Here is a 16,000-nt window from a genome sequence, read left to right on the forward strand (position 1 = left end):
ACTAAACTTTACTGGAGCTGCTCCCCACACCCCTACCCCCTGCCCCAGGACCACGCTGCCCACAGCAGGTCGCCCTGGCAGCATCCTGACAGGCGAGCGGCCTGGGAGAGCTGAGTGGGGCGGGAACTGCACGGAGCCACAAAGGGGCAGAGCCGCAGGACCCAAGCTCCCAGGGGTCTGAGGAGAGCACCTGAAGGAAGAGGAAGCTTCAGTGAAGCAGCCAGCCAGGAGGCGGGCAGCCCAAGGGGTGCAGAGCGGCGCCGAGGTGGGGTGCACCACAGGGGGCTCGGGCTGGGGCAAGGGGCCAGTGGACGGGGATCTGCCTCACCCGCGGAGAATGAGATTCTGCAGTGACCCCAATACGCGGGTGGGCCTGGCAGGAAATGCTGGCTTCGAAGAATGCCCTGATGGAGGGGCGCAGACCTGCAGCCCTGAGGCGGGAGTTGAGGGGTGGCGCCACCTCAGTGGAGGGGCACCGCACTGCTGGGTACCCCACTGCGGCGGTTCGGTGAAGCTCCCAGCGCTAACCGGGCCTCGCTGCAGCCTGCACATTTGAGAGGCCGTGACTCCTGCTCCTGCCTTGGCCCAAAAGCAAGCCTTGCACCTGCCCTGCCCTCAGTTCCCACCCCTCCCTGCCCCACCCCGCCCCACAGCAACGCATGCCTGCACGGTGATTGTGAAACCTACCATCTGCTCCCCAGAAGGGACGCAATAATGAATGGGGGCGGGGGAGAGGAAAGAATGTGGAGCATCCATGATGAAGAGGTGCTTGGGTACGAGGCTCGGAAGCCTCACGGGAGTTTTGTTCTGTTTGACCCGCCGCTGTCCCTTAGGAAAGGCGGAGAGCGCAGTTGTGAGGGCTCCCTGTGTGCTGAGTCCAGCTCCACAACCAACTGGAATTGGCCTCAGTTTCCTGGTCTGTAAAATGGATTAAGCGTGTCCCAGTGCCTTCACTGAGCTTTGAGGGCCAATTGAGATACTATATAAGAAAATGAGGGCAGAAGTGAGAAAGAAAAGGAAGGGTGAGCAACATGAAAGAAAGACTGGAAGGAACCTGTAAACCCATTGTCACTTAAATAGGGAATATAGTCAATGGTGTTGTAATGATGGCATGATGCCAGGTGGGTACTGGAAATATCCGGGAACACTCTGTAAGGTATATGATTGTCTAACCACTATTCTGTAACTAATATAAAACCTGAAACTAATACAAAATAATATTGAATGTAAAGAAATGAAAAAGGAGTGAAATTTTTATAAACTTCCAAGTTTAAATAAAGGCTGTAAAGGAAGGAAGGGGGCGGAATAAAAATAGTATTTTTCATTTTACCACTTTATTGTCTTTTCAGTACATGAAAAAGACAGTTGTCTTTATATGGTGCTTTCATATTTTTCTAAGTCATTATCTCATTTGATATTAAGGGCAACTTAAAGACAAGATAATTATTCCCTCCACTATTCAAAGAAAGGAAATCTTGGTGTCTGGCCCCAATGATTCAATCGCCAAGCCCTTATTGTAAGCAGGATTAGTGAAATTTTCTGTGAAGGGTCATATCTATACTAATAAAAGCCTTGGGGGTGATCAAGCCAGCAGGGGAGGGCAGTTGGGGGCAATCAGGCCAGCAGGGGAGCAGTTAGGCATCAATCAGGCTGGCAGGGGAGCAGTTAGGAGGCGATCAGGCTGGCAGGCAGAAGCGATTAGGGGCAATCAGGCAGGCAGGCAGGCAGACAAGTGGTTAGGAGCCAGTGGTCCTGGATTGTGAGAGGGATGTTCAACTACCAGTTTAGGCCCGGTCCCACAGGCAGTTGGACATCCCCCAAGGGGTTCCAGATTGGAGAGGGTGCAGGCTGGGCTAAGGGACACTGCCCCCCCGTGCATGAATTTCATGCACCGGGCCACTAGTTTATACCATAATAGCTGCCACTTATTAAATGTTTAGCATATGCCAGTGTTTTGTGTGAAGCCATGTATAATCTATATATATAAAACCCTAAGTGACCGGTCGCTATGACATGCACTGACCACCAGGGGGAAGATGCTCAACACAGGAGCTGCCTCCTGGGCATCAGTGCACTCCCACAGTGGGAGCGCCACTCAGCTGACGGACGGGCACCAGATGCTGGGCTCATGGCTGGCAAGCACAGCTGTGGCAGTGCAAACCTCTCCCACCTCTGCAGCATGCTACTGAGCGGTGGCAGTGGCAGGCACAGTGGGGCAGGAATGAGAGGGAGCAGTGCGGTGCCCAGTCCAGGCTTGGACTCCTCCCAGGCCGCCTGCCACTTCATGCACTACTACATCCCTCAGGGGATGTAGGACTGCCAGTTTCAGCCAATCCCTGCAGGCCAGGGCCTCTAGTCCTATCTAATAAATAGGAAATATGCTAATTGACCATCTCGCCCTCACAAAAGATGGTGGCTCCCACAGCCAATAAGGAGGTAATATGCTAATTGACTGTCACGCCCTCAAAGATGGCGGTGCCCACAGCCATAAGATGGCAGTGCTCAGTCCCCTCAGCCCCGCCAGGGCAGCAGGCACACAGCAGGGCTGGGCCTACCTCCAGACAGGTCTGGCCACTCTGCGCAGCTGCCTCCAGAGTCTCCTAGTCCCCTCAGCTCCCCAGCCGCTCAGGGCCAGCCCGAGGTGCAGGCAAGCCACAGATGGTGGCTGCCCAGCCACCCAGGTCTGGCCCAAGGTGCAGGCAAGCCTCGGAAGTCAGCTGCCCAGCCGCCCAAGGCCACCTGAGGCTCAGGTTACCAGGGCCGGCCAAGGCTTGCACTGCTGGCAGTGGCAGCAGCAGAGGTGTGATGGAGGCATCACCTTCCCCTGATTGCTGGGTCACCTCTTGCCCCTGAGGGCTCCCGGACTGTGAGAGGGGGCAGGCCGGGCTGAGGGACCTCCCACTGCAGTGCATGAATTTTCATACACCAGGCCTCTAGTAAATATATAATACCTTTGAGTTCCAATGCCTCTGTTAACCTGTTTGAAAATCACTGATTTACCTTTATATTCTAACTAGGGGCCTGGTGCATGGATTCATGAACTGGTGGGGTCCCTCAGCCTGGCCTGTGCCCTCTTGCAATCCAGGACTGCTTGGGGGATGTAGTGGTGCGTGAAGCGGCAGGCAGCCAGGGAGGAGCCCGGGCCCGGGCTGCACTGCTTCCGCTCATCCTGGCCCCACTACGCCTGCTGTTGCTGCTTGGGCACACAGGACAAGTGTCCACGGGAGAGGCTATTGCCTGCTGCAGCTGCACTTGCCAGCTGGTGCCCGACTGTCAGCTGAACGGCACTCCTGCTGTGGGAGCGCACTGACCACCAAGGGGCAGCTCCTGCATTGAGCGTTTGCCCCCTAATGGTCAGTGCACATCATAGCTACCAGCCGGTTGTCCGGTCCTCTGGTCATCCAGTCACTTAAGCTTTTATATATATAGACTAGAGGCCTGGTGCATGAAATTTGTGCACTGGGGGGCGGGGGAAGGGTGTCCCTCAGCCCAGCCTGCACCCTCTCCAATCTGGGATCGGGCCTAAACCGGCAGTTGGACATCCCTCTCACAATTCAGGACTGCTGGCTCCTAACCACTCGCCTGCCTGGCTGCCTGATTGCCCCTAACCACTCTGCCTGCCAGCCTGATAGCCCCCTAATGGCTCCTCTGCCAGTCTGATTGACACCTAACCGCTCCCCTGCCAGCATGATTGACACCTAACTGCTCCCCTGTAGCCCAATCACCCCCAACTGCCCTCCCCTGCAGGCCCAGTCGCCCCCAACTACCCTCCTCCGCTGACCATCTTGTGACAATGTGGGGGCGGCCATCTTGTGATGACGTGGGGGTGGCCATCTTGTGGCAGCTATCTTGTGACTATGTGCAGGTGACCATCTTGTGACGACATGGGGCGGCCATCTTGTGGCAGCCATCTTGTGATGATGTGTGGGGGCCATCTTGTGACAACGTGGGCATGAGGGTCAATTTGCATATTACCTATTTATTATATAGGATGTCAATTAAGAGTTCTTGTTAGAGACTTAGTTTTCCTCTTAAATTAACTCTTTTAGAGTTCTTATTTCTCAGTGTGAAAGCCGTATCCATTTCATTTCTTTAAGTTTGTGAATTGTAAATTGAAGATGAGAAAATCCTAAGTACTGTCTTTTCTTTTCCTGCAGCGTTTGTCCAATGGTTCTATAGACTCAACTGATGACACTAGTCAAATAGTCGAACTACAGGAATTGCTTGAAAAGCAAAACTATGAAATGGCCCAAATGAAAGAACGTTTAGCAGCACTTTCTTCCCGAGTGGGAGAGGTAGAACAAGAAGCAGAGACAGCAAGAAAGGATCTCATTAAAACGGAAGAAATGAATACTAAATATCAAAGGGACATCAGGGAGGTGAGTGATTAATAACACTTTCAGTCTTTACTTCCTGAATGCTGTCTCTGAGGTGCTTTTTCCACAATATCCCCTGTGGTAATACTCTTTTCATCTCAAAAGACCATAATCTGGGTGTATTGTGTTAGTTATGAAACTTGTTCAATAAGGCAAATATTGTTTACTTCAACATTCCTTTAAATATGTGTGGAAAGAAATTTTGATATCAAGTCTCAGATATAATAAAAAATTGTTTATAGTTTTTAAAGATTTTCTAAAAATTGTGGAGCTGTTCATTTTAAACAACCCTTGATATAAATATGCAAAGTGAATTGTTATGCTCTTAGATATGGGACTAGACATTTTAAAAATTTCCCCTCTCATTTTTGGATTAATAGACATTAATGTGAATGTGTATGTTTGTATGTGCTAACTGTCCTTTTTCTATACATTCAGTTCTCACTAGGCTTAACATCATATTATCTACTCTTTAAAAGAGAGTACTGGAAAGTTACTACAAAAGACACAATGAGATTATTTATTTGTAACATTTTCAAATCATTTTATAGCTAAGGTGAAAAGTTTAGAAGTTTTTCACTTTCTCACTCTATTTAATTAAAAAGAAGATTATATTTATGGAAATTTTATTTTGCGACTTACTGTTTCCATTTTTACATATTCATTTAAATAATACATTTTAGACATTTTATATCTTTTGTACACACTGAGTGGCCAGATTATTATGATCTCTGAACGCATAATAATCTGGCCACTCAGTGTATATCCTATATAATAAAAGGCTAATATGCAAATTGTCCCCTCGACCAGGAGTTCAACCAGCAAGCAGGCCAGCCAACTGCCCATGTCCCCTCCCCCTGGCCAGGCTGGACGGACCCCACCCATGCACGAATTCATGCACTGGGCCTCAGAGATCATAATAATCTGGCCACTCAGTGTATATTTAACTATTTTTATTGAAGTTTAACCTACTCTGTGTAACCAGTTTTTTTCTTCCCATTTTATCTTCAGTTTATTTTTTCATACTTTTGCCTTCACTGTCCTATCCAGACTGTTCTTATTCACATTGTCCTTGACCTCCATGTTGCTGAATCTAGGGACCACTTCTCAGTTCTCTGAAGCACTTGATCCAGTTCTCACTCCCTGGAGCACTTTTTCACTTGGCTAATAGCACACTGCACTCGCCTGATTTTCCTCCAGCCTGCTTACTACTCCCATTTCAGCCGCCTTTACTGGCTCAGCTTCCTGCCCAGTCATGGCGAGCTATCCTTTCTCAATCTACCTTTACTCCCTGAGTAAGTTCATGCAGGCTCATGGCTCCAAAAACCAGCTAGTGACTTATGACTCCCAGTTTATATCTCCAGCTTATCCTTCTCTCCTGATTTCCTGATGCCTGTGTCTACATTTCCAATGGGTCTCTCAAAATTAGATTTCTCAATATTGTTTTCCTGCTATTCCCCTAGGAAGCCAGGCTTGCTCGAAGTCCTACACATCTGAACCTGTGGCAACCCTATTATTGTTGCTCAGGCTAAAATCCATCCTTGGAGTTGTCCTTGATACCTCTCCTGTTTACATTGCAATCAAAGTACTTGCAGTACCTGCAAGCTATGTACTGTCTGACCTCCTAGAACTCATCTTCTAATCTTTCATGTTACCCCATCTGTTCAGTTAAGGGGGCCTATTAAACAAACCAGGCCTATTCTTTTACATTTTCTTTTCCCTCTGCCTTTGCTCAAATGTTTTCTCAGTGAAGTGTTCCCTATCCATGCTATTTACACATACACACCCTCCCTCTTCTCTCATTTTTAGTCTCACAGCATTACTGCACCTGAAACAATTCATATTTTACTGATTTACTTGTTTATCATATGCCTTTCAACTAGACATAAAAATTTATAAGGGATGTAATTTTTTGTTTTGTTTACTGCTCCATTTGAATCACTTACATAACTATTGAGCATATGATAGACACTCAAACACTTTTATTGAGATAATGAATATTTATAGATGTTTGATGTCAACCTCAAAAGGCATGGATGAGATTAGAATAAAGTCCTAAAACAATGTCTACTCTCTCAGAAAAAAAATACGTGACGCAGGAAGTGGTAGATTGCTCTACCACTGCACTAATAAAGACACTGAGCTCTCTATACCCTTATATTAATTAACAGCCTATAGATACGTCTCTTATCTTAACTCCTCCTCACAACCCAAACTCAGAGAATTTATAAAGTAAATGAATTTAATATCACTGTTAAGGAATACTGAGATTTCTGGCCAATAAACTACCAAGACAATTTCTTGAGGCAAATTCTGTATTTTTTTATTTTCTTAGTCCTAGAGATTTAGCTGTTTTCCTTTCATTTACCACTCATCTATTTTATTCACACTTATTTAATCCAGTGTCACAGATAGACCGCAGCATCAGCAGCTCCCTCTTTCTTACTGCTGATGTAAAAATAGTTCCTTGATTCTCATAGTCTTTGAATGTAGGTGACAAAAAAATTTTTCAATTATCTGGTGCCAGGTGTTCTTTTATTGGGAATCCCTTCTATTAATGTGTAAGCTGTTCTTCCTTCAGATGAGTTATTTTAAAATATAACTATTCTTATCAGCTATACAATTTTTATGTAGCTGTACTTTAGGAGAGTTTCATAAGAAAGGAATGTCTGCCCTTTTTCACCTTTGAAGGGAAGTTGCAAACACTAGTGCCTTCAGAGCCAGATGGCAGTATAAATGTATGAAGGGCCAGGTGCCGGATAGTAGAAAGTGATAGAGTTAATGAAACCTGGACAAGGAGCCTACACTCCGCCCACATGCATCACCTGTGTGTGTGGTGTGTGTGTGTGTGTGGTGTGTGTGTGTGTGTGTGTGTGTGTGTGTGTGTGTGTGTGTGTTAAAGACACTGTGAAGGTCAAATAAAATATTTTCAGATTCATGTCACAGGCTATAGGCTCCTGGTTTGCTGCTATGAATTTCTTGAGACCAACCAGGAAAACTAATTTCGGTACATTATATCTACACAATAGAGAAGGTACTTGTCATTACCCCACTTTTCTCAGGTGAATAATCTAAGGTTTTAGTGAGATGAAGTGACTTGTCCAAGGCCTATGCACTGACCTCCCCACTCCCTCAGGCCCCAGTACCAGGAAGACATAGGACAAGCCTGACTTCAAAACCTATGGTTCTTACACTTTGATTAGCTTTCAAAATCAGTGAGATGCAGGCATTACTTCAGTGGTAGAAACTGTCCTAAAAATGCAGCTACCATATAACGGCCCCCTAAATGATCAATCTTTTGATCATTTTTCCCAATAAGCTTGAAGATATACAAAGCACATACTTAAAAAGGTATCATTTACTCACACTCATAGCCCCAGACTTAGCTTTTATTTTCCTGAATAATAATGCATCCTTGGACTGTGGTCACACAAAATCTACTAGATTGCAAATATTTTAGTAGAAAAAAAATTAAGCTGATTTATCTTGCTACCTCTGCTAGCACAGTATGATTTACATCTATACTAATAAAAGGGTAATATGCAAATTGGTCAGTACACTCTCACAGTAATGGCCAAACAACAGGCTGTGTGGGGCAACCAGGCCGGCGGGGGGGGGGGGGGGGGGGCAGTGAGGGGCAACCAAATGACCAAACAGCAGGCTGTGTGGTGTGACAGGCTGGCAGGGGGGCAGTTGGCAGCAACCAGGCCAGCAGGGGAGCCAGTGAGGGGTGACCAAATGACTGAACAGCAGGCTGCATGCGGCAACCAGGCCAGCAGGGGGGTTAGTGAGGGATGACCAAACAACTAAACAGCAGGCTGTGTGGGGCAACCAGGCCGGCAGGGGCACAGTTGGCAGCAACCAGGCTGGCAGGGGGGCCAGTGAGGGGTGACCAGGCCAGCTGGGGCAATCAGGCCAGTGGGGGGGCAGTTGGGTGGACCAGGTCGGTGGGGGGGGGGCAGTTAGGGTGATCAGGCCAGCAGCAGGGGCAGTTGGGGGTGACCAGGCTGGCAGGGGGGCAGTTAGGGGAGATCAGGACAGCAGGCAGAGGCGGTTGGGGGTGATCAGGCTCACAAGGGGGCAGTTAGGGGCAATCAGGCAGGCAGGCAGATGAGCAGTTAGGAATCAGCAGTCCCAGATTGTGAGAGGGTGCAGGCTAGGCTGCAGGGACACCCCCCGCCCCGCCCCATGCAGAAATTTCGTCCACCAAGCCTCTAGTGTTGAATAAACAATAAATAGTTATAGAATTAAGAAAAAATTCTGTAATAAGAAAAACTAACTATATAATTAAAACTGAAGTGTATTTTTCTTTGCATGTGAGAACAATCAAATATATCTGAAATGAATTATTTTAGTATGCTTCATTATTGCTTTCAAATATAGTTTTGTAACTCTTCTTTGTCAAGAAATGTCTATCTAAATTTATTTTGATTTGAAGTTTAGTTTTAGTTGCTTGACAAATTGATTGTGACCTACTAGAGTAGGGGGACTGGATCAAGTCTAGGCATAGCATACATTTGGAAAACACAGACTACATCGTCCTTAGTGTTGGGAAAGTGTTTTTAAGAGCAGCTACTATTGGTTATCTTCAGGTGTTTGATCCAAAAGCACAGTCTGAAAGTTCAGCTAAAACCTATTTTTCCTGCAATGTTTGAAAATACAATGGTCAGAACAAATCAAGAAATCTACTAACATGCAAAAGAGTAGGGAAATTATCTGTTTAAAGCCTTAGTTTTCAAAAGTAAAAAACAGGAAAAAAAAGTAAACATAAAAAATCTCATAACAGAAGTTTAGCTCTCCACTTTTTAATCAGAAGGCTACTAATCAGGCATCCTAGCTAATAAAAGAGTAATATGCAAATTGACCATGCCTCTGCTACACCCACAAGCCACACCCACCAGCCAATCAGGAGTGAGTATGCAAATTAACCCAACCAAGATGGCTGCAGCCACGGAGCTACAGCAAGCAGGAAGGTTGGGTTTCCCCTGCAATGGAGAAAGCCAAGCTTCCCTGCTGCCCTGGCTGGCCCAGGCCTATACTCAAGGCTACAAAGTTTAAATTATAGAAGATAAATAAATCCCAACAAAAATGGCAGCAGCTATGGAGTTGGAGAGAGCAGGAGGCTTGAGTTGCCTCCAGCGATGGAGGAAGCCAAGCTCCCACAGCCCTGGCCTGCCTTGGCCTCTGCTACAAAATTTCAATTATAGAAAATAAATAAATCCCAACAAAAATGGCTGTGGCCACAGAGTGAGCAGGAGGCTTGGCTCTGCTCAAGGCTACAAAGTTTCAATTATAGAAGATAAATAAACCCCAGATACCAGGGCCTCCGCTTAGGTCACTGGGGGGCATGACCAACCTGCAAACCACCACAGAACCCTCGCCCAAGCCACCCCACACCCCAAGGAAACCCCCACCCTGATCCGGGACACCCTTCAGGGCAAACCAGCTGGCCCCCACCCGTGCACCAGGCCTCTATCCTATCTAATCCTATCTAATAAAAGAGTAATATGCACGTTGACCATCACTCCAACACACAAGATGGCTGCGCCCATGTGGTCAAAGATGGCTGCCCCCATGTGGACACAAGATGGCTACGACAAGATGGCCAGCAGGGGAGGGCAGTTGGGAGGGACCAGGTCTGCAAGGGAGGGCAGTTGTGGGTGATGATGCCAGCAGGGGAGGGCAGTTAGGGGTGACCAGGCTGGCAGAGGAGGGAAGTTGGGGGTGACCAGGCCTGCAGGGAAGGGCTTTTGGGGGAGATCCAGGCCTGCAGGGGACAGCAATTGGGGGAGACCAGGCCTGCAGGGGAGGGCAGTTAGAGGCAATCAGGCAGGCAGGAGAGCAGTTAGGCATCAATCATGCTGTCAGGGGGGTGGTTAGGGGGTGATCAGGCTGGCAGGCAGAAGCGGTTAAGGGCAATCAGGAAGGCAAGCAGGCAAGCAGTTGGGAGCCAGTTGGATTGTGAGAGGGATTCCTGGTAGGATCGGGCCTAAACAGGCAGTGGAACATCCCTCTAGGGGTCCCAGATTGGAAAAGGTGCAGGCTGGGCTGAGGGACACACACCCCCATGCACAAATTTCTTGCACTGGGCCTCTAGTTGAATATAATATCACATTAAATATGTTGATATGCAAAGAGTTAGAATTTTTTGTGAAGTCTTTAAATTATATTTTATTTTACAAATGAAATCAGCTTACCTTTCCAACTTCCTATAAAAGCTCATCAAATGGTTGCTAAATGATTAAATAAATTTTGTCTTTTCTATTATCTGAAATATGGAATTGTATTCTTCACTTTACTAGATTTATGGAGTTATATTTATTTGATATAGTCAACTTCAGTTTATAAATAAACTTCAGGTCAAGAAATAAATTGAATCTTTCATCTGTTTTTCTCCTTTTTTAGATAGTGTTTTCAGGGATGAGGAAAAGCTTTCTTTTTTAGAAATTCCAAGTGACACACAGAGAAAAGATATTCTTGAACTTGTAAATTCAAAATTTATTTTTGTCAACACAGCTTACAGTTAAAAATTGAATCTCCCACATGAATCACTGACCCAAAATGTAAAACCAAAGTCACATACAATGATTCCTGCATTTAATGTATGGCACAACCATATCAGTTAATTGTAGGCATAATACCAATTAATAATAAAAGTTGTGGATTATTTATTGAGTGTGTTTTCTTCATGAGACACCATACAAAGTATTTCAATATCAGAGCAAACATACTGCAACAACATTATATAGTAACCGCCAATATTCTACTCCCCCAAAAAAATGGGAGGTTAAGCAACATTGCAATATTTACCTGATAACAAAGGTAATATGTATCAAAGCTAGGATTTGCAAAAAGTATGTACTACTCTAGGATCTGTGTTCTGAAGAAACATACCTATGCCTTTTACTGAATTTATTGCCATTAAATTTAATGCAAATTTTATAGGTGCACACTAGTTTCAGAATTTTCTCTTTGAGCTAAAACATTAGCAAGATATCCCAGAGTTCTGAATGAAAATGAAATTAACAGGAGTCAATATTAACAATTGTATGTGCTCTGAAGGGATGCCCTGCCATCATTGAACTAAAATTATATAAAAATAGTCAAAATTTGCCCTAACCAGTTTGGCTCAGTGGATAGAGTGTCAGCCTGAGGACTCAAGTGTCCCAGGTTCAATTCTGGTCAAGGGCATGTACCTTGGTTGCGGGCACATACCCAGTAGGGAATGTGCAGGAGGCAGCTGATCGAAGTTTCTCTCTCATCGATGTATCTGACTCTCTATCCCTCTCCCTTCCTCTCTGTAAAAACTCAATAAAATATATATTTTTTTAAAATAGTCAAAATTTAAAATAAAAGTTTTATGAATAGTAACTGTTGTTTGGGTGGCTAAAATCTAGGGTTGTGTACCTAATGTCAAAAAATATAATCTGGATATGTTTTTGCCAAATTGATGGATTACCTGGATTTTATGTATTTGAATTTAATATTCACATAATTAAACAAGCACTCTTTAATTGGGCCTTGAAGGTCAGCAGAACTGAGCTGGACAGAGAAGTCAACAAAAATGAATTCCAGGCGGAAATGAAATCACAGAGTTTATTAGTTTCCCGAAGCTGCGGTAACAATTACCATAAACTGGGTGGCTTAAAACAACAGTAATTCATTCTCTCACAGTTTTGGAGGCTATAAGTTCAATATCAGTAAGGCCATATTACCTCTGAAGGCTCTATCTAGAGAAGAATCTTGATTTGCCACTTCTAGCCTCTGGTGGTTGCTGAGTTTCCTGGGTGTTCTTAGATGGTAACAGTGTAACTACAATCTCTGCCACCTTCTGAATACTGCCCTTTTCTCTGTATGTCTCTGTGTCCCCAGATCTCCCTCTTCTCATTAGAACATAAGTCATTGGATTTAAGGCCCACACTAATGCTGTATGACTTCATCTTAACTCGATTACTTCTGCAAAACCTTATCTACAAATAATGTCAAATTCACAGGTCCTTGTGGATGGATATGAATTTAGGAGGGCTAATAAGGGGAACATGATTCATTCCAATACACAGAGCTAGAGAAGTGTCAGTTCATAAAGCTACTTCTTTTCTAGACTTTGTAGCTCAGATTTTACATTAAAGATGGAGTACAATATGATCAGATTGGCATTTAGAAATGTCTCTTGGTCAGTAGGGTGGAGAATCAGTAAGCAGGAAAAAAAGACCAATAGCAAGATGGTAGGTTAGGCTATTAAAGTGAGAATATTATGCTAAGTGGAATAAGCCAATCAGAGAAAGATAATTATCATATGATCTCACTTATATGTGGAATCTAATGAATGAAAAACCTGATGAACAGAATAGATCCAGAGACACTGGAGCATATAACACACTGACAAATCTCCGAGGGCAAGGCTGAGGGGAGGATGGTGGGAAGAGATTAACCAAAGAATGTATATGCATATATGCATATATGCATATCCTATGGAGAGACAATAATGTGGTGAAGGTTTGGGGAGTGGGCTGGGTGGGAGTGGGGTAAAGGGAGTCAATGGGTAGCAAAAAGGGAGACATCTGTAATACTTTCAACAAAGACACATTCAATTAATTAATTAACCAATTAATTAAAGTGAGAGTTAGGGTGAAGAAATTTTCAAGAATGATCCTAAAATCCTAGGGAGACTGGTGTCATTCCATAGCCAAATAATACAAGAAGAGCTGATTTTTGGGTAGGCAGGGTGACTAGGGACAACATGAGTTTCATGGTAGATATATGTACGCCATTGCATTCTCAGAGAAAGAAAGCTTTCGGTTAACCCAAGATGTAAGAAGAATTCAGACAGACAATTTGGTAAAACTCACATGAAATCTTACTTTCCTCTCATGAAATGGAATAAATTAATATTTACTTCAATAAAGCAATGGTTTCCATGGCTTAGTCTTTTATTTAAATAACAAAGACAATAAGTTAAACTGAGAATCTGATGTGAATTTTTTTTTTATTATTTTAATTGTAGGCCATGGCACAGAAGGAAGATATGGAAGAAAGGATCACAACCCTTGAGAAGCGTTACCTCAGTGCTCAGAGAGAATCTACCTCCATACATGATATGAATGATAAACTAGAAAACGAGTTAGCAAATAAAGAGGCCATCCTCCGGCAGGTTCAGTATCTCTGTTGTTTTTGTTCTGGTCCATGTGTGTGTTCTCACCATTCTCACAAAATGTTGAGTGAATTAAATACACAACAATTATTTCTTCATAATCAATCATTCTCTAAAATTTAGAATGGTGTGAACCAAATATGTGATTTTAAGTAGGTAATTTAGAAGTTGTTCTTAATAATAATAAAAATAATGACTAAAATTTACTTTGGATCTAAACATGAACCCAGAAACTGTGCTAAGTAGTTTACATGTATTACCACACTTAAATCTAACCACCACCTGTGAAGTAAGCACAGTTATTATACTGCCCACAGTAAGGTTCAGCAACATGAACATTTTCTCAAGGTCACACATCTGGTAGTTGCCAGAGTCTGTAATGGAAACTAAAGTCTACCCCACTCCAGAGCAGAAGTGGGCAAACTATATCCTCTGTGACAAAACTATAGCTCTGTTTTGTAAATAAAGTTTTATTGAAACATAGTCATACCCATTATTTAATCATTGTCTATGACTGCTTTTGTGCTACAACAGTAGAATCAAAATATTAGAACAGAAACTATATAATACACAAAGCCTAAAATATTTACTACCTGGCCTTCACAGAAAAATGTTTGCCGATCCCATCTTTTGATCCTAACCATTATAGTACATTACCTCTCCCTCTCCAGATAATTATCTGATTTTCAATATTATGCTAATATGGTACATCAGAAGTGTAAGTACTGATTTGTATTCCATTTGTCCAAGTATATATTCACTGTTAACTTCTTTTCTTTTTGCTGCCATTGGTAAGAGCTTTTCTAAATTTTTTAATGTGCTAAATTTTATTAAGGAATATGGATAAGTAATATATAAAAAACACGAGGGCAATGATCTTTTTGCATGGTAAATGTGGCAGCTAATTTTAAATCTAGGATAATGGCTGAAGTCCAAACCCCCTAGTGAATGGGGTCTGCTATACTAACTGTGACCCTTTAAGTGTCTCTTTCCCACCCCTGTTTCAGATGGAGGAGAAGAACAGACAGTTACAAGAACGACTTGAGCTCGCTGAGCAAAAGTTGCAGCAGACTATGAGAAAAGCTGAGACCTTACCTGAAGTAGAGGCTGAACTGGCTCAGAGAATTGCAGCCCTGACAAAGGTACTGCAATATAACACTTGGTCAACTTAGGTGTGCTCATAGAAATGACTAGTAATCAAAATGGAATCAGTAAAGATTTTATTTAGTCTTTATGAAAATTAAGTTCATCTAATATTTATTACATTGGTTTCATATTTAGGTGAATTTTTTATACTATGTATATCTTATTTATACTGACATGAATGATTAATATATGACTGTGATGATTCCCTTGCCTACTTAAACATTAACAAAAATAAAATGTTATGTCCTTATATTAATTTCCCATGGCAATATTTGCACATCCGAATAATCACAATATAAATACATAGATGATATTTAATATGTATATACATGATACTTAATATGTGTATATATATTTTAATATGCTGAACATAAATTGGTACAATAAATATAGGAAATATCTGAGCAGTTGATTCATTTCTGATTATAGTAAGAAAAAATGTTTAGAAGTTGGAAGTTAGATTTATAGCAGTCTAAGGTCTCCAGCCATTAAATAGTCAGAAGGTGGTTTTAGTGGATACAATTTCTTCTGAACCAATTAAAATCCATAGTATTATATCTCACATTTGCGTGAAATGATATGGTTCTTTGCTTTTTTTTGACTGACTTATTTCACTTAGCGTAATATTCTCAAGTTCCATTCATGTTGTTGCAAATGGCAGTATTTTATCCTTTCATATAGCTGAATAGTATCCCATTGTGTATATGCACCACATCTTCTTTATCCAGTGAATAATGCTTCAATGAACATAGGGGTGCATATATCTTTGCAAATACATATTTTCAAGTTTTTCAGGTATATCCCCAAGAGAGGGATTGCTGGTTGTATGGTAGCTCTATTCTTAATTTTTTGAGAATTGCCATACTACTTTTCATAGTAATTGTACCAGTCTAAATTCTCACCAGCAGTGAATGAGGGTTCCCTTTTGTCCACAACCTTTCCAACACTTGTTATTGCTTGTCTTATTGATAATGGCCACTCTAACAGGTGTGAGGTGGTATCTCATTGTAGTTGTGATTTGCCAGAGGAAAGGTAGTGAGAGAAGAAGGGGTTATGGTGACAAGAGAAGATTTGACTTTGGGTGGTGGGCACATGGTGCAATATCTAGATCTTGTTACATAGAAACTCATACTGGGACCTATATGATCATGTTGACCAATGTCACCCCAATAAATTTAATTTAAAAAATAAAAATAAAAGATAAATATTAAAAAGTAAAATAAAATAAAATCATAGTATTCTGAAGAATGTTCATATTATCTACTATGCTATAGCCATTAGATTCTGCAATTACCTGCATATTTTACAATTCTGCAACCATTATAAC

At 42.8% G+C, this 16,000-nt stretch overlaps 1 protein-coding gene across 24 annotated transcripts in view; it reads left to right on the top strand.

The window, feature by feature from the left end:
* The window catches only part of PPFIA2 (PTPRF interacting protein alpha 2), a 492,483-nt gene that overhangs the window by 378,567 nt on the left and 97,916 nt on the right, over positions 1-16,000 (top strand). For all 24 annotated transcript variants that reach the window (XM_080661577.1, XM_080661567.1, XM_080661586.1 and 21 more), the window contains 3 exons: positions 4,158-4,379; positions 13,381-13,527; positions 14,535-14,669. In XM_080661577.1, the coding sequence (XP_080517703.1) occupies positions 4,158-4,379; positions 13,381-13,527; positions 14,535-14,669 (504 nt within the window). The remainder of the gene's footprint in view (positions 1-4,157; positions 4,380-13,380; positions 13,528-14,534; positions 14,670-16,000) is intronic.

This window comes from Plecotus auritus (genome assembly GCF_963455305.1).
Source record: "Plecotus auritus genome assembly, chromosome: 3".
Classification (NCBI taxonomy): Eukaryota; Metazoa; Chordata; class Mammalia; order Chiroptera; family Vespertilionidae; genus Plecotus; species Plecotus auritus.